Genomic DNA, 18,977 nt, shown 5'->3' with positions numbered 1-18,977 from the left:
TGACTACACCTGTTGTAATTTGATGACGATTATTCAATCTACAACTTATTGGACATTTTGGTGCTGCTGATTTGTTCATATCAAATCTGTCCGATTATTTTCTTTGAACTATATTCATAATTTTAGTCAACGTCCGTGCTCTTGTTTTTCAACCGTGAGCGCTTTTGTGCTCCCTTTTCTACCATGACATCAGGCGATCAAAGTTCGCTCCGTAGGTCAGTACTTCAAGGTTTCATGCTGGCCTAGTAACATGAATTTAACATCTTAGTATATCATACATTATCATACGATTAATGTTAAGCAATATTTCGCAAATGAGTAAAGTCTACATGATCCGTCGCGCGATTGCAATTACAAGAGGGTTTTGTCGTTTGTCGTATGTGGTAAGGCTTGGCTTGTGCAAAACATAGGGTTGGCAGTTGGTGGTTTATTGGGGCTGTGTCCTTGCGGCCGAAGCAATAATATTATTGTTTAATTAAGTTGAAAGATAATTTTAATGTAACTGGTGGAGGTGAAATCTAAATAAGATAAAGGCTACCGTCACATATACATACATATATTGAATATTTGTTTCTCTTCGGCTCTAAGTACATTTCATTTCAGCGTAAAACGATTTTGACGTATTCCACAAGAGACCGTTTTTAACTGTGTTTGTATGATGTTTAAGTATTTTTCTTCTGCAGTTTTAATAAGTAGCTCTAACAGAATTTGTAGCATCGCACGATTAACGATGAGAAATGCTAGGAGCAAGCTTTTTTTTAATCCGTATGCGTTCCTTTTCTATGTCTACTGTGTGTGTTCATTCGTGAATCTAAAAATATTTGATCTGATTTTGATGCAATTTTCTCAGATCTGAATATCGTACGATATTCAAATATTTAAATGTACGCAATATATTATAATTAACCCATTTAGTAGACTGCGAGGCAGACATTTCTAAACTTATAATAGTTTTGTGATGCTGATGCCTAAATCTCTAACAAAATCTGATAATTATGCTTTTGAAGGTTTTTAAACTAGTCCTGGGATGAACATTTAATAGCATAAGCTACTTTACGCTTCAGTTATCTATCTTTTGATCAGATCAGGTCAGATCAGATCTATTGAATGACTGTTAAATTGCGTTAAATATTATATATCATCAATCTAACTGAGCACAAAATATGGCTCCGGTAGCCGTAATCTCAAAGAAGGTAAAAATTTGTCATAAAAGGAAAAATGGCAAACTTCCTCAATTACCACATGCTTTCTCCATATTTGATATAATTCATTGCTACATAAAAATAACTAAAGCACTAATTCATCGTCATATTATTATTAGTGTTAGCGATTACCAAACGGTTATTGAAGAAGTTGATGTTACGGAACGAATGTAACACTTACTTACACGTAAGGTCTTAATTGCTGGTAGTATTTAACATGAACTAGTTGTGAGTGCTTGAGGAAATCGTCTTTATTTCCTTGATTACTACAGTACGGTCCTACGTGCAATATAGCCTCTGTATTGTGTAATGGAGCCTTTTGTGTCTCTTACAGTGGGTAGAACCTTCTAGTCAAACTTAGGTTTAAGATACGTAATATAGCAGTATGCAATCTGTATCTATTGGTATCTGTATGATATTCTAAGTGGTGTGCTCACTTCTATATTTTGACAATGTTGGGAAGAAAATTTAGATATCGTGTGGTTTGTGTACTCTGTACGCAATTAATTATACGATAGAATAGTTATCGTGCGGTTAGATTATCTGTATGTTGTGTTACGTTACTATATAAATACCGCCTTATAACTGGCTATCAGGAATTAATCAAAAGAAGTAAAAAAAAACATTTATTATCTGTAAGTCTTCCTCATCGTTTCAAGAAGGTAAAACCACAACTTAGAGAGTAAGTTGTCTGGCCGAGAACTGGCCAGAAAATCTTGGGTCTCTTTTATAAGTATAGCTTAAACCAATAAAAGCTAGTCCAAGGGTGCTTTCTCTATTTACTTTTGACCTTGAATGGAAGTCTTACTTGACCAAAACCTATTGATTACACTGCAATGACATAACTCCCTAACTTTTATCTATTGAAAAAATATGCATGCTGCCTAAAAATATGTGTTATTAGCAATATTAACTTGAGCAACGATAACTTTAAGCTTTATTTACATACTTAACAATTGCGTATGGCCCCCCTCCTTCGTCGGTGGTAGAGGAGACCGTCAGGCCGACAGAGCGGGGCCTTAGTATCTCACCACCTCCTCGAGCTCGCAGCTCGGGGCAATCCTGACTAGCTTCTAAACATCTCGGCGCCGAACGGACCAAAACATGCAGTTAAAATTATTTATAGTGACATTAGTGCTCCACTACACAACCGCAGATTATTTTAGGACGAAACGTAAGTGATTTTGTATACGCTTTTAAATCGCAACCTACATACGATAAAACGTTTTATATCTGTGATAATCAAATATTGCCCAGCGTCCCGGCGTGCCGGCTCTGTTTCATAATGTTGTTGTAGTTGCATAAAACGATTATGGCCGTTATATCAGAAGTTACAGCATTTTCTTAGCTATAGACTGGAATGATCGAGACTCGATGGCAATATAGTTTCCATTGTTTTTGTTCATGTAAGTAATAGCGTGTGATACTACTTTTCCCAGTGATAGACAATTGCAATTCTTTCGACACGACTGTCCTAATTTCATTAGTGATGCAAGCCAATGTGAGTGTTTAATATTGTTAACAAATCATGTGTAGTAAAAAATGCATATATAATTTCGACATAGCGTTAAGTCAAGCTCGGAGTCTATTGGACTTGTGTACAAACAAAATGCCATGATTAAAGACATTTCAAAACATGCTGAACCGTTTTATCGTATAATGTTGGAGTTTAGTGCGGTTAATACCTCGTTTTTAAACGGCTTGCAAGTAAACTAGTCATTTTCCATAAACTATTTTCCGTAGGTGTCGTAACTTGTACTAGGGGATAATAATGGGGATGGAGGTGACAGGTTTTAGTATTGAGACCTTAGTGCTTGTTGTATACTTCGAGAAGAATCTCAAAATATTTTGGCCAGGGTGAAATTAATTTGAGCTATTTAGACTGTATAGTTTTTTTCTCGAGTAGGGGTGGATAATAGAGAAAAAACGTTTGACTGGAAATCAATAATATGACCTGTCAAAAGTGTATTTTAATGTTTGTTGCTACAAGACTGACCTTTGAACTAAAGTAAACAACTCATTAATGACGAAATTTCATATGATAATTAGTACAAATATAAGGTGAGCAAGTTTAGGTTACTGAACTTTACTGAATCGTAACATTAAGTAATCATCTTCTATTTTTTGAAGACCGTCTTTACAGAGTAGGGACTTAGAAGGTTAAACAAATACTTTTCGTAAGAATAGTTTTGCCTTTAGAGATACAGACAGGCATTTGCTAGGGTAGTTACATACATACATTAAAAAGTAATTTAATGTATGTATGTAAAACTACGGGAAAAGGAGTACCTTTTCCCATAGTGGTAGGCAGAGACTTAAGAACTCACCTAATTTTATTTATTGGTCCTGGTACCTCAGTTTTATATTTTATCATTAAGTACATACATAGACAGTACGTATAAAAATCGATGCTATTATTCTTGTCGAATGCTCTTATTGGAAGCTCGGTATCTTAACCTTTATTTGTATGTGACTATGTACTTAATATATGGTAAGCGTCTTGCCTAACGTACAGTAATATACATGTAGTTTATATTACGTAAATTAAATAACAATAATGGTTCCAAAAATAGATTTTATGAGTCATGATTTTAAGTTACTGGTTTTGAAATAATAACCGAACAATTTGGTATAATGATCAGCATATTTATTTCTATATTTAATGAGTTGTTTTTGATGAACATATTAGAAGATGGATCGTAATAAAAAAATGTGGCAATTAAAGTATCTACTCGTATCGTCATCTCGTTCTTTATGGGATACATTTCTATCTATCTAATCATTGGATTATTTTTCTACGTATCTAGTTTACTTTTACCTGTCAATTGCATATCGGCATTATAAACACATATTTAATACAAAGTTAATTATATCGTTACCACACAATTTAACCGTCAGTCTATTGTTACTATACAAAAGTTTATAGGTCATCACAGATGACAATGTAACGAGATATTATCTAAAAATTACCCCAGAAGGTTATACGGATTAACAAATAAATTATCTTAGTAATCTCACGTGGATAATAATAGCTCTAAAACAGATTAAACTCTAACCCTAACTTAATTAACAGTCATTAGTTAACATGTCAACATCATCATTGTTTTAATAAACCTGCTGCAATATACCAAAGTCCTGTTTTTCTAGAAGTTGCGAAGGCCAAATGCAATAGATTCACGCAACCAATTGTAATATTAATAGGCTGATACAGGTTTGAGTGGTAAAACTGGAATACATTGCCAATAAACTTGGAAAAATACTGGAATGAAGAACCAGTTGCAAAATTATAATTTGGTACGGTATTTTTTAGACCGTAGAATTTAGTTTTTTATAATGCACTTGAATCGAAAATAAGGAAACGCAATCGTAAAATTTTTCTTTGCCTGTTATATGATTCTATAGAAATCTAAATCGCTAGCTTAAAGAAACAATAAAATCTAAAATTAAACTATACCCAGGATGAATCAGTAGATATCATGTCCCATCACATGTCAAAGATGTCCATGATAACCGGTACCAATGTGTTACCACGTGTTACGTAACTGTTTAGCGAAGCATAGTAGAAGTGATAAATGTTGACAGATGACCTAGTGAAAGTGCGTCTGCCTGCACAGCATCCGATCTGTGTCAATGTCAAGGCCGGCAGAAAGTTGAGATGTCCTTGCTGTTAAGAAGTGCACTATTTGCGTCCTAATTTCGACATAATTAAGCATGGTTTAATTTCCACAAAAAGCGTTGAATTTTCGACCATGAAAACTGTTTTTCCATTGGTGATGTACTAGGAGACTAAAAACAGTAAGAAGTAAGACGAAGGGTATTGACACCTTTGACAACTGCGCATCTAATTTTAAGTTTAATGTTTCATTTTTAACCTTTCTTTGTTCTCATAATTTTTTTTCCATTTTCAGCCAGTTTCGTGAAGACATGTTTTAAAAGCGACCCAGAATTTAATGATTGCTCGAAGGATGCAGTGCAACACCTTTTCAATGCCCTTGGTCCAGGTAAAAATCCCTTATTCTAGTCTATTTTGCAAGCTACATATAACGTTCATTTGATACAGTTACTTTCCCTACGAAAGTACTAAATGTCTCTAACTTCACACTACATATTTATGTAGGCTCTCAAACTCAGTAAAAGGTTGCTGATACTTGGCTCACCTTTGTCAATATCAACCATTTTTTTGTGTTTATAATCCATTTTCTTCATAACGAGAGAGACAAGTGTTATTACTAAAAACGCAATGTTTTCATTAGTTTGAGTGGAACGAGTTCACATTTAGGTACGAAGTGGCTACCGGTCAACTTCGTAAGCAGCTGGCACGCTTTCTGAGTGCCTGGTTTGTTGCACAACGATTCACAGCTGTTGTGGTTCGCCGTATGCCGCCTTGCGCGCAAGCTACTTGCTTGTACTGCTCTCCTGGTAGAATGTGCCCTCCCTGCGTTCGTGAACGTTTCGTTTATCGTTTTGCAACAAAATGTTAACCGCACGCGAAGTTAATGAAAGCGCTTGAAATACAACACGCACTCGAGTTAAATAAAATCAATCGTGTAGAAATGAATTCTGAACGTAGGAAAAAATATTTTAAAATGTAATAAACTGCATTGTTTTCGTATGAAATTGTTGTAAAAATTTAACGTAGCAGTCTTTCTCCGTATTTTTTACATGATTTCTAAGCCATGTTAAACAGTTGCAATGATAGTTGGGTTGGTAGATCCACAAGCCACTGGGCTAGTCACATAGCCTCAATTACGAAACATTCGTACATAACTTGCGGAAAGCGAAAGCGCTATTTCTTCACCATACCTGTGTGACGCCTCGAGGTATCAAATGTGACTCGATATGGCTATACTTTCATTTATGCAAGAAACGCATATAAAAATATTCCCATCATGCACATCACGTGTCGTTAATTTTAATTCATTAATCCAGTTTTTCTACTCTATTTAAGGATTGCCGGACATTGGTATGGAACCCTTGGATCCCTTAAAAATTCCTAAAATCAGGATTCTTCAAGGTGATGGACCAGTAAACGTAAATGCTGCACTCGATGATGTTACAGTCACTGGTTTCGGCGCTACAGAAGTTTTGTCGAGTCGGTAAGTGTAACCTCTATTACTTCATTGTACCCTGGTAACTTGATCGACTAAGTTGAGCAAATCGTCCAGTCGAGTAGAGCATTTTTTGTTTTGATCGTTTAATTCAATCGTGTCTACATTATGCAGCCATTTAGTAGTTGGATAGAGAATAGTAGGTAGTTATTTTATTCCTTTTAAAATGTTTGATAAAACTGCAAAAATATATTTTCAGGACAAAATTAATTTACTCACCCAAAAACATCGTTACTGTTTGTCTGTTTCGATGTGTACGAAAAAACGTTGTTTTTAATGTAACTTATTGTTTGAGTTAAAAAAAATATTTTTTTTTTTCAGAGTTGATAGTAAAACTTACGACTTTTACACCAAAGTTCGCGTTCCAAAAATAAGGATTGAAGGAACCTATGACCTCAAAGGAAAGATTTTGTTGATTCCTTTGGTTGGTCGCGGGTTATGCTGGTTTGAACCAAGTTAGTACAAGTCACATGGAGTTCACATGGAGTTCTGCTTATTTATTTACATTAGAAGTGATAGATCCTAACTATGTTGTCTTTTTCAGCTAACATGACTATTGATATTGTTAGTGATGTCAAATTGTACAACAAAGATGAATTCACATTCTTCAATATTACCGGAGCACACGTTAAATATTCTATCGGAGGACTGAAATTACGTATGAATAATTTGTTTGACGGTATTCAGTCATTAGGTACGTATTTTGCAATTATTTTTTTATGAAAATAATTATTTAATTAACCGGATAGAAAAACTAATAACTATAAATAAAAGACTGATAAAACACTAAAACAATTTCAAACAAAGGAAAGTCGACTTACTGCGCCATCTGTATTAAAATGCCGTTATTAAAATGAATGTTGAGCTTCTCAATGCTAGCTAATAGCTACGGTATTAGTTCAAAAATTCGATGACAGATGGAGCTGAGCATAGCACTGCAAAACTGTTCCGCTCTTTTACGTTTATGCTCTCCTGGTACTAACGTGTTACAAATTGCAACGTTGAGACGTTGTTGAGACGTCGCTAGACGTTTGACAACCGGTCGCTCATTGTTGCCAATTTTATTCGCAACAGTTATTTTTTATTATTGTTTTAATTATTACGTAGTTATTACGTCACTGAATAAAAAACTGGTTAATCTTTACGGTCGATACAGCCGGTTATCAGTATTAATGACTTTTATAATAATGTGACGATATTTTGAGACTTCAAATTATAGAAAAAATATAATAAATAATAAGCATATTATTTATTTAATTTTATTAATATCTTGGCTGTCCCCTTAAAAAAATAGTATTTTTCCTCATCAATAGATGGCGTTTCCTGTACCATTTTTCGGTGTTTGAATATTTTTGTAACAGCAAACTGATTCTTCGAATAAAATGTTTGTATTGTGAAGTTTAACAATTGCTTATTTTTCAGAGGAAAGTACTAACGCGTATTTGAATGCAAATTGGCGACCGGTGTCCGAATCTTTGCGACCAATTTTATCAAAAACCATTGAAGACATTTTACTCGGATTTATGCAGAAATTATTTAACAATTTGCCGGGAGATTATATGGTTGGAGACGTAAAAAATAATAAAATGACGGATAAGGTTTAGTAATAATTATAGCAATATGACCATACAAATAATTATTTAAAATATATCTAGGTAGCTATAAGTTTTGTGGATGACAATTGAATACTTTTTAATTATTTTTTAAGTATTGAATGAGAGTTTATGTGTGTTTATTTTGACCATAATAATATGTTGGTTGTGTCTAAACCTCTATAGTAAAATGTTTTTAAACCTCCGAATTAAAAATATGGTCGAAATACCGTTGTACCTTGACTGAAAATGGTTGTGTTGTGTAAATATTGAAACAAAAAAATTATTAGTATTTAAAATGCATTTTTATTCACGTTCCTTATCCTAATATATTGTATCTTATTGTATCTTATTTTTTAATTTACTGGAGTTTCAGGTAAATAAATCAACGCGGAGAAATTTGACACCGTGCCAAAAACTAGGATTTCGTAAGAAATTGTTTACCCACCTGTTATTTTCAGGTAGGCTAAGGTTAAGATTAGTCAAAATTCGTTTTCACTTTTCAATTCACAATTCTAATTAATACATAATAGTTTAATTTACATTTCCACTGGTTCCACTCACAGCCAGTGTTTGAGAATTAATGCGGTCTAGCTATAAACTATGAAGTAGGTATTATAAATTATGAAGAACAGTAATGTCTCACTTTCATCACCTATTTAATAAAATATTATTATATAAAATTTAATTGGTCCTACTTCTACCTATTTATTTAATTCGGAAACGGCAATGTTTAGAAAATCGGCGAATAAACAATGTTTCTTTCAGTATCTACAAAACGAATTGATATCCTTGTCAAAAATACCACTTCTACAAAAAAAGAATAGTTTACATACCTGCCAAATAGGGCGCCCAGGCATTTTAAAAACACAGGGTTTTCCAAAAAATCACAAGGGTACACAATATCACACACGAAAGTGTTTCGCGCGCTAGCCACTAGATGGCTCTCTGACCAAAGTTGAGAACAAAATAAGCGATACTCGGTCATATAACGAGTTTTATACGTCGGTGAAGCTGTATCGATGTAAATACCAGTGCGAAGGAACAAGACGCAGACCGAGGGAACGATCGACAGAAATATCCCCTTACGTGGCCACAACGACTATTGCGGAATTTCAGCGAAATAAATATATAGGGAATAATTTACAGTCTTGTCTGTATTTTACAAATAGTGTTATTTTACAACTGTTTAAATATATCTGTGTATGTTCTTTTGCAAATGCAACGTGCACGTGCCTGATCTTTTTAAATAAACACAAACTCATGGTGTGCCAATTTATAGTTTTCCTAAACATTTACTGAGCGCAAATTACAGTGCACCAAACTGTAAGCTGAAAACACGCATTGTTTCAGCTGCGCTAATTAATTAACCATAGCAAACATTGTAGACCATTGTAAGATCCACATTATTGTCTTTTATAAATGAAATGTAGATTAAATCCTCGATTGAACATTAAGAATTTTGCGATTATTAAAAGAATATTTTCTACCTGTGTGTCATTGGCGACAAGGCCTCCACTTTATAAATAAAAATGAGAAAGAGACAGAAAGAAAGTTACGAAACATATAGTAACGACGCCTGCGTCGTTTAACGGCGAAATAAGATTTTTCAAGAGACGAGAGGCTGCTCGGTATGTGTTTAGACGGATTATATTTAGCAGTGTACCAGAAACTTCGATAATCTGGAACGAGGTTGAAAGAATTTCACACTTGCTTTTAAAGTTTTACGACTCAGTACATTCTGTTTTTATACTCCAAGATAAGTTGTTACGCGGCCGCGCGGTTCATCTTCATCTTATTATTGGATTATGAATGATTCATACGGGGTACTTGAGAGAATCCCAGTAAATCATAACAACAGAATTACGTAACCAGTAGAAAAAAAGATGTTTCTCAAAATACTGCAATACTGAGCCTAGCCTAAAAACCATTCCGCATCGTGAAAAATGGCAATTTTTGTAATATAGCCATACAACATATAACTTTTGTGGAAAATGTATGACATTCTGCATGCGTTTTTGCTGAAAGTGTCGTAAAAATAAATCTCAGAATGCATCCTCGAATTTCTGAGAAGAACAGTAGATTTCTACAAACAATAAAGTTTTTATTACTATTATCATTACACTATTAGCTGAAACCACGAATAAGAGCAGTTTTAATGGCACGCCAATAAAAAATAGAAAATCAACGACTGCTATATCTTATATCCAGATTAATTTAAAAAAATATTCCACCAACTGCGTGAAAGTTTATCTAGTTTCTACTAGCAATTATTTTAATTTAATTTTAATCGCAAAATTATTTATGTACTGAAAGCATTACAAGGGTCACCAAGCTTAGTGATCATTAAAACACTATTTTACAACTTCGAAAAAGTTTGGCCAATTCTGTAGAAAATATAAACATTTACACATATTTCATATTTTGGAAAAGTATTATGTTTTATTGCTACGTGCTGGACATGATTCATTCCGTTTTGTAGTGCGAACAATTTATACACATCCTTTTATCACCTTGAGACACGCTTGTGTGCAGTAACGCAACAAGATTGCAGTAGTGTGCACTCACGTCATATCAGTCATCGATGCATTTATATTGCACAGTTTGTGCATCGAACTACTTCTTTATTCTGTATTCCTTGTACATTGAGTTCCTGGTAAGACATTTTGTTGCAGCATCTGAGCAGCCGGCGCATACGCACATCATTACGATAATAGGGACATAAGCAGCAAGCATTCGTATTTAATGTACTGTATGGATCAGTTTATTTTGTACAAAGTCTAAGTTTATTTCGTCTTATTTACATAATTATACATATAAGTTTAATTAATTAGGAACAGTTAATTGGACAGTGTTTATTAATTTAATCGCTTTAATTAACTAAAATAAACTTGGTTTCAAAATTGGGCTACGAGCGGCAAAAAAAAATCTATTTCAATCACTGAGATAAATAAATATTCAAACAGGAAGTAGGTAGTAGGTTACAAATAATCTAGTAAATATTATAGCGATTTCAAAATCGATTCCTTCATCGAAAATCACTGAAACTACGAGTCTGAATTTAAGGTAGTTTTTAAAACCGTTTAAATATTCGCCAAATTTGTGTAACTATAAATTACAATCACGTACGCATAAAGACAAAAACGACGGATGAAGGTCGGTCCGGTGAATGACCGAGAGATGCGCATTGACCCAGAGAAGGGTGCTCGAAGGGGATAGGGCCCCTTTGGTGTCGCTCACAAAAGGAACGAACACCAGGGCAACATGAACGCTAGAAGGTTAAGCTGCATACATGCACTTTGCACCGAATGCGCGTGACGTCATTCAGTTCGTGCTGCATTGTTTACCGCTGCACTGCAATTTTGTATTGTAATCATTCATTTAGTGGCGCTGTTGTATCTTTTACAGTCAATACAACGTTTCCATTCAATTTAAAATGTAATGTATTATATTTTTGGCCGTTTACCCCGCTGTATAAATTTAAAAATGTATTAATATTTTGAAAATAAATTACCTAACATTTTTGTGTTATAATTGAAACAAATGTGTTAAAGATATGTTCATTTTACACGTACCACCTCAGGATTATGTCAAACTTACTCAAGGAAAGTGTCCTTAGCGTAATTAGGTCACCCTAATATTTCCGTAACCTATGCATATGCATTTATGATTAATTTTGAAGAGTTAGCATGTTTTACCATTTATTTAATACAGTGTTATATTGTTTCAAACATCGAGCTATTACTCACAAAATTGATATTTTTGGCGAAGTGGTGATTGAAAACGATTGACGTGTTTGCCCTTACCTCCCACCCCCCGGAGCTATTATTGAAACCACGTTATATATTTAAATCGTAAACGAGAACGTTCGTTTAGTCAGTAAACTGAAATAGGTCGTATGTTGTGAACGGTTCAAGGTAGTATATGGGTACAGGAATAGCCTGTGAGTAAACTGCTTAAAATAATATCCCACCAGATGTCGTTTGACGTCGTGGCGAGCTTTCCCGTTCGTTGATAATATCTAATAATTATTTAATAAGCGTGAAAAGCCTTTTGATATTTTAAAATAATATTTCTGGATTAGTGTACTGTAGTATTAATACCACTCGTGATTTTTTGTATTTAATTGAGGTGACTAGTAACACGATTTTGTGTACAAGGCACGAATAACAAACATTTTTTTTTGTAGTTTGCATTGCGAATATTGCGATAATAGAACACATATTTTCCTACTTGGTCCATACATAAAAATACAATTAATTCATATCATATTAAATGTTATTGGATAACCACATATTATTATGAGATTATTATAAATCACAATAATGCGTTTACAAATCTGAAAATATTTCGATTTGTGATGCAATCAATTGTATTCAAAACCTACATATTTCGCGTAGGCTTCATAATAGATTTACATGTTTTTCATGTGAGTCAGTATTTGAGCTAAGTATTTTAAATTTATCTCAACGAAAAACTAACGATCTCGCCAACTACAATTGAAACATATAAAAAATATTTTCTTTATTTTATTGCTCTGTTCATTTGTTCTTTAGATTGTAATAAAACGGCACACAGGGAGAACTGTAAAATTGTTCAGATTAAAACACAATACATTAGGGTACAAAATAAAAACAGTGGGTAAATAAACAGCTAAGAAGAAACAAAATTAAAGTTGAAAAACAAAAAAAATATTTGCCTTGTATATAAAATAAAAAAATCCTTTTTTGAATTAATAAAACTATTATTATTAAAGTTGCTGGCTGAAAAAAAATCTAATATTATTCATCGAAGGAGTTTTGCCTGTTCACAAGTTATTGCGGCTGACTACTGGTGGCGCGTCGTTCAAGAATGGAACGTTTGGAACGTAGGTGGAGAATCTGGAGCAGGCAGTTACGATCGCGATGTACTAGGAGACCATGAGCAAGGAAGAGGAGTTTTGTATAAATGCCCTCTGTCAGCGAGTAGAAGTACTTGGATGAGCCTAACACTAACTCACTGTTAATTGTGGATAGATGTCACTGTATTCACGTAGTATTGAGTGCTGCCACAACGCCACCTGAATTGGAAGCTTTGTTTTATTTATGGTTCAATAGATGTCGCTAGCAGATAATTAATGTGACCGTAGTGATATATATGATCTTTATGAAAGAATCAGCACTTTTTTATGTGTGCACTTATTAAAAATAGTCAAAAAAAGTAGTAGTATAATAAACTGACTCATAAAGCAGCGATAAAGTTGACGCAATTCGTTGTTGAAATTCCCAGTATATTTGCAAGAGACTTAAAAAATCTGAATTCTAGAGAAAAGTATCTGCGTAGGGTGCGCATTACTCAAATATAATACTAATACATTTACACATTTCTATATGTTAAGATATATTATTGTATTGTATTCATGATCGCCAGCTAATTATTTAATACTTACTTTCCTACTGTTATTGCATTATTTAGGCATACAGGTTTCTTGTTACGATTAAAACTTACAGTAATAAATGAAAGTCGTTTATGAGCACAAATTTTATTGTAATTCGTGAATACATTGATGAATTGAGATCAAATATAATAAAACCATAGTTATAATGGTATGGAGTGACTAGAAATATTTACATAAACAATGCATAAATAACCTAAGACGATTGCTTACATGAAGTAATATTAGTGCCTTATTAAATAATAATAGTATCTACACATACACTAGCTTTTATTTGGCATCTTATTGCACACGAAGGAAAGTATAACTTTCAGAATGTTATTATCGAGCTACAACTATCTTTAATTTCATCGAAGCTTATTGCTTTAAACACGTAGTTTGAGTATTTACAAGTTTTTTAAACTTAATAAATAACATGTTAAGTTATAATTCTACAACAAATTATAATGTTTTATTTACAAGACAGTAATAAATAAATATACTTATTGCTAACATGTAGCGGCTACTTTCGAAGCTAGGACGAAATACGAATGGGACCAGGGGAGAAGCAGTCTTAAGAAAGTCTTTTCACAATTTATTCTAACTCATCATACGAGTCGTTGAAACTTTCTTCCATAACACTTTCCAATGATGTTTTCTTCTCGCACGGTACGTCCTTCTGAGCTAGTAGCCGGTCACACTCTGTTAGGCGGCCGTGTAGGACATCATAAACGCGTGTCATCGACGCCACCTTCTCTTTGCAAGCAGGATCTCTTTCAATAGCAAAAAGTCGTGAATCCAGAAGCTTGATAGCCGCTACGATGTAATTTCTAAGGGTCTTCGTCTTATGTTCAGTGCTGATTCGTTCAAGGAAAGCGCAAACTTGTCGCTCGCCGCAGAGAAGCACGTCTACGTCATACGCCAAAGGAGAATGCTGTCTGTGTAAATAAGCTATAAGCCTCTTTGCATAACGCCGGTATGTTCGGTACGCTTTCCGCTTCTTTGCGCCAATAGTCCTGCCCATCGTCATGGACTTCTTCATATCATCAATCACTGCTTTGTATCCGGCATCGACTTTTGAATCGAAGATATCTCGTAGGCGGGTTTCGACTGGTTGTAGTTCGTAAGGAGCTGGCGAAGGTGGTAGAGACGGTGATGACGGAGGCGGAGACGGCGGTAATGTATTACCAGTATTTTCTTCTTCGCTGGACTCAGTAGAAACTCTGCGTTCTACGGGACTGGCTTCAGGCGCCGGGTAAGGTCGTGGTCGAGTACGAGTTTTCTGCACCCGTGCTGGTCGTGGCGCAGTCCTTGCATTGTATGCTGTCAGAACATTTGCATCTTGCTCAGTGAGTGGGCGAGCTCGTTGTGTAGCAGCTAACGGTATTATTCTAATCTTGACTAGAGCGTAGCTTTGGTGTATTTTTGCACGTATACGAGGATCATCGTAGTCCGCTCCCCAAAGGTCTCGGATAGCTGATTCCTTGAGGTAACGCACTTGGCATAGTTCGCCGTTGAAGAATCGTTTTCTTTGTTGTTCGTTGAGGGCGTCTCTTTCAGCGCCGGTGAGACCGTGGATCTTGGTCAGGTGATCTGGCAGCTTGCCGTATGTGAACCTTGCACAGTTCTCGATGGGGCAAGGTATGTTGGCATGGTTTTGTTTTTTGGTGCGAGTGGCTGGTGCTGGCGGTCGCGCAGTAGCCATTGTGAGGATCTGCAACAAAAAATAAATCTTATAAGGACTGCAATAAGGTTTATATTAGATATCATAGGCGTGTACTTTATTGTTCTTTTCAGCACGTAAACCTTAACTGCCCACTTTGTGTTGCCATTTACCACAAAGTGTTGACAGAAGTGAAATATAATAAACTGGACATTGCAGTATTTCGTTTCTATGTCCAATTCATAATCAAGACATAAATTAATTACCAACTTTTTTCAAACAACGCTGAAACGTTGGATGGCGTCCAGTTAATTTATTTAGAGGGTGTTTATCGACACGGAGGGTGGCTGTCCGAGTATAATAATTGTGTTGACGGAGCCCCCGGGCTGTTTACCTAGTGTCCGGGCCTCTTGTCCTCCGTTTAATTTATTGAAAACAATGCTACTCTGTACCGACGTCTTGCTTTCATCTCTGTCTGTATGTGTGCTGTTATTGTGTATGATATATACGCTTGTATGTGTGTAGTTATATGTATAATAATATCATAACTGTCTCTCGGACCTATGTTTACATGTTTTGCTTGAGCATGGACGCATGGAACTAATATCTGTGTATGCATATGCCTGTCGTGCTCGTGATATCAATGTTCATGTTGGGGAATAGATTGCCTAAGATCTACAAGGCATAAATATGAGTAACAATGCACTCATGCTGGCCTAGAAGGTACGCGTGTGGTTTGTAAAAAGCAACTATCAAATTAGACCAGTTGGGAGTGGGCAATTACTTTAAACCAGCGTCAACTATGCATTAGTTTGGAATTAAAGAGTCCGATTTGACATTCCCTCGAATTCATTCAATCACATTTGAATTCGATTCTATCAAGCGTACGCCGGCTGGCTTCCTAAAGAAAAGACATTGGTGGGCCATGGTATCCAATCCAAAAAACAATTCAGTTCATTCCAAACGTTAATATTAAAACATAACTTTACATTCTAGAGTCTGTTCTAATGTAACAATTCCAATATTTCTTGACGGAAAATAACAATTAGTGAAAACAAGCCACCACGCAGGCTTGATTGCGCTGGAACAGTATTTCTAGGTTGTTAAGTCAATAAGTAATTTTACAGTTTTGCATTTCGGAGAAAGAAGATACCCGGTATTCAGCTTTAGCAATCAAAACAGGAATCAATTGAACGTCAACTTTAATATAAAAACCTAACTTTTCATTCAAGAGATTGTTTTATTATAACAATTCCAATATTTCTTGTCAGAAAATAACAATTAGTGAAAACAAGCCAAGACCGCAGGCTTGATTGAGCTAATATTTATTTTGTAAATTAGCTTGTATCGCCGCCCGGGCCCGCCTTATGATAAATAATCTCAATTGAACGATCCTCAAGGGACGAGGTTTGGTGCCCGTATTGTTTTATATTCTTCAATTTATAATTTTGATTAGCTTTGTTTTGTGTGGTTTTTCTTGGAAATATTATTGAGAAATAAATATATATTATTGTTCTGCTTGTATTTAAACCACAATGAGTAAAACAGTCTAACTGAAATACACGTGTAACAATAGTAATTAAATTATTATTAAAAGAAAAAATATAAGCAACATTATGTTTTTGAATCAAACCGAAATCGGCAAACATTACAACAACAGACTTCTATTCGCTTCAATTATATGTAGGCAGAAGGCAAGTTCCGATACCTTCATAAAACATAAAAAATCGGATTAATTTAAATAATGCTCTACATTTTCAGAACGCTTTATCAAAATGCTTTATGTTTAATGATAGTCATCAGAAAGTTGTTTTTTACCTAAAAGGTTTAGATTTTTGACACATTTACAGATTTATTTAATGCTACGAACAGTTAATTTGGTACTTTGTGAAACCCTCTACTAATATACTCTACGCAGCACATAACTGTCACACAAAACACGTCGGTACAAAATCTTTGGCACAACATGACAGTTGTAATCTAAAGTTTATCATAAAGACTCTCCCCTCAGAACTGAGAGTTGAATAAATAACTGATTTACATATTTAATAACAGGTATCGTAGATTCAATTGTAAAATGTTTGAATTATTAACACGAGCTTACCCTCTAACAATCTAATATTCAGATCAGTTTGATTAGTATCGCTGTAAAGATTTCTTAATGCGATTAGAAATATACGTCTTAAGTTCACTTTGTTAGATACAGGTTGATAAGTTCTTAATTGATTTTAATTGCGGCTTGTTTGGCGCTTGCGTGAAAATTAGTTAGTATTTGCTTGAGATTTATAATTAATATAATAATAATAATTTTCCTTTAAAATCGTCTTGATTAGACCAGAAAGTTAAATAAACTAAATGAAAATTGTTATGACACTTTATGTGATAGTTTCTCCGACATTCTATTAATATAAGGAGAGTAGTTTTTCAGCATTGTTAAAGTATTCATGGATCGTCGGAATGATTTTGATTTAATTAAAATTCAATTAAAATTAAATTTCATTTAATTCACTTGGCGCATTAGACTTTTAAACTGTTACAGTTATAAACATAATTTTCATAGTTCGATTTAGATAGCCGAGTGGTATAAGTTGACACCTCCTTCGCCAGTGGTCGCAGGTTTGAATGCGAGGCAACACACCAATGGCTTTTCGAAGTTATGTGTGTATTAGAAATAATTATCACATGCTCCGACGGTGAAGGACACAGTGATATCGTGAGGAAACCTTGCAGGCCTAAAATTTGTTTAATACATTTATTGAGGGCATGCAAAGTCCCCAACCCGCACTTGGCCAGCGTGGTGGACTCAAGGCCTAACCCCTCAGCAGTGGGACAGTAATGGGTTAAATTTATTTATTATTATTAGATAAGAGGTTGTGTCATTAAGTTACAAATCACCAGATTTTTTTTAAACGCAACTGTTAGTCTTGGCCGCCGGTCTTAGCTCTCTCAGTCAAGCTACACTTTTATACGATATTCAATATGCAAAATCAAATATATTAAACAAGCTTTAGTCTCAATTAAATAGAAGGCGATTTTAAAAAGTAATTTGTTCAAAATTTTCACTTTACTGTTAATAGAAGAATTTGCAATTGAAACTAGATTAATCAAGTTACTAAACCGCTATATCTCAGGTTTAAGTCTCGAATCAACCTCTTCATTTTCCTACAAGTATGATAGCAAGAGAACCCAATATAAACAAAACTGAGAAAAGAATATTGAATTACATTATTTCACAAATCTTTACTTTAAAGAACAAAGGAACAAATAACTCAACATAATAATTTCCACACCCATACACAACAGTTCACACCACCACATTTCTAAACAAACTTACCTCTCAAACTTCAAGTACAGCAAAGTCCTTCAGCAACTTCGATGTTGTTTACGTCAATAAACACGTTGTTGTTGTTTATGTTTTCCGTTCACCGCGAGCGCAGGGACGTGCCACCACGCGCGCTGCCGTCGCACGACTGACGTTACGTAACAATCCTGGCGAATCCCTTTTCTCAACCATTTTCCATTAATTCACTCACCCACTTTTCTTTGACCTCCCTCGCCCCGCTCATCCTCACTTTCACAGGATCATAACAACTTACAAGCGAGCAAACGTAAGGATCAGTAATAACTGGTTCTAGTAGATCGTTGTACGTCGTCGGGGGTGATCGGAAAACTTCGTGTGACGTCGCACTGAAAGCTCCGCCTTTGCGTAGAGTTTGCGTAGCTGCTGAGTATCTACAATGTAACCATTGTCGTAGCAGAATCGTAGCGATTTTCAATAGTTTAATTGTTAAATTTGATAAAAAGTTACAATGCTTAACCGAATTATTTTATAACAATAATTTTCTTGTAATGTCGATCCAGTGAAAGGATTTTTTTAAGTTAATTTACCATTACAGTGATAACGAAAAAGTCTTTAGAAGACTCTAGATTTTAAAATATAATTTTAAGTTTTATGTTTCGGTAAGTTTTTTTCTATTTGACTAACCTTTTTATTGTCTA

General features: G+C 34.7%; 3 protein-coding genes across 3 annotated transcripts in view; 1 reads left to right on the top strand and 2 right to left on the bottom strand.

Annotated features, from left to right (window-relative positions):
• The window catches only part of LOC142975336 (muscle-specific protein 20-like), a 33,670-nt gene extending 24,773 nt beyond the window's left edge, over positions 1-8,897 (bottom strand). Inside the window, exon 1 of the mRNA XM_076118121.1 lies at positions 8,739-8,897. Within this exon, the coding sequence (XP_075974236.1) occupies positions 8,739-8,762 (24 nt within the window). The 5' untranslated portion in view covers positions 8,763-8,897. The remainder of the gene's footprint in view (positions 1-8,738) is intronic.
• On the top strand, positions 2,217-8,201 carry LOC142975599 (protein takeout-like). The gene is made up of 6 exons (XM_076118545.1): positions 2,217-2,376; positions 5,111-5,203; positions 6,151-6,298; positions 6,632-6,765; positions 6,855-7,004; positions 7,733-8,201. Exons 1-6 carry the CDS (start codon positions 2,307-2,309, stop codon positions 7,912-7,914), a joined length of 777 nt encoding a protein of 258 aa, XP_075974660.1. The 5' UTR covers positions 2,217-2,306; the 3' UTR covers positions 7,915-8,201.
• Positions 8,898-13,426: 4,529 nt separating the features above from the next.
• Positions 13,427-18,467, bottom strand: LOC142975492 (uncharacterized). The gene is made up of 2 exons (XM_076118347.1): positions 18,313-18,467; positions 13,427-15,029 (listed from the first exon to the last, which is right to left on the bottom strand). The coding sequence occupies exon 2, from the start codon at positions 15,018-15,020 to the stop codon at positions 13,911-13,913; it is 1,110 nt and encodes a 369-aa protein (XP_075974462.1). The 5' UTR covers positions 15,021-15,029; positions 18,313-18,467; the 3' UTR covers positions 13,427-13,910.
• Positions 18,468-18,977: the final 510 nt, after the last annotated feature.

This window comes from Anticarsia gemmatalis, chromosome 9, assembly GCF_050436995.1.
Source record: "Anticarsia gemmatalis isolate Benzon Research Colony breed Stoneville strain chromosome 9, ilAntGemm2 primary, whole genome shotgun sequence".
Lineage (NCBI taxonomy): Eukaryota > Metazoa > Arthropoda > Insecta > Lepidoptera > Erebidae > Anticarsia > Anticarsia gemmatalis.
The sequence above is the reverse complement of the archived record's forward strand: the minus strand, read 5'-3'. Positions and strand labels throughout refer to the sequence as shown.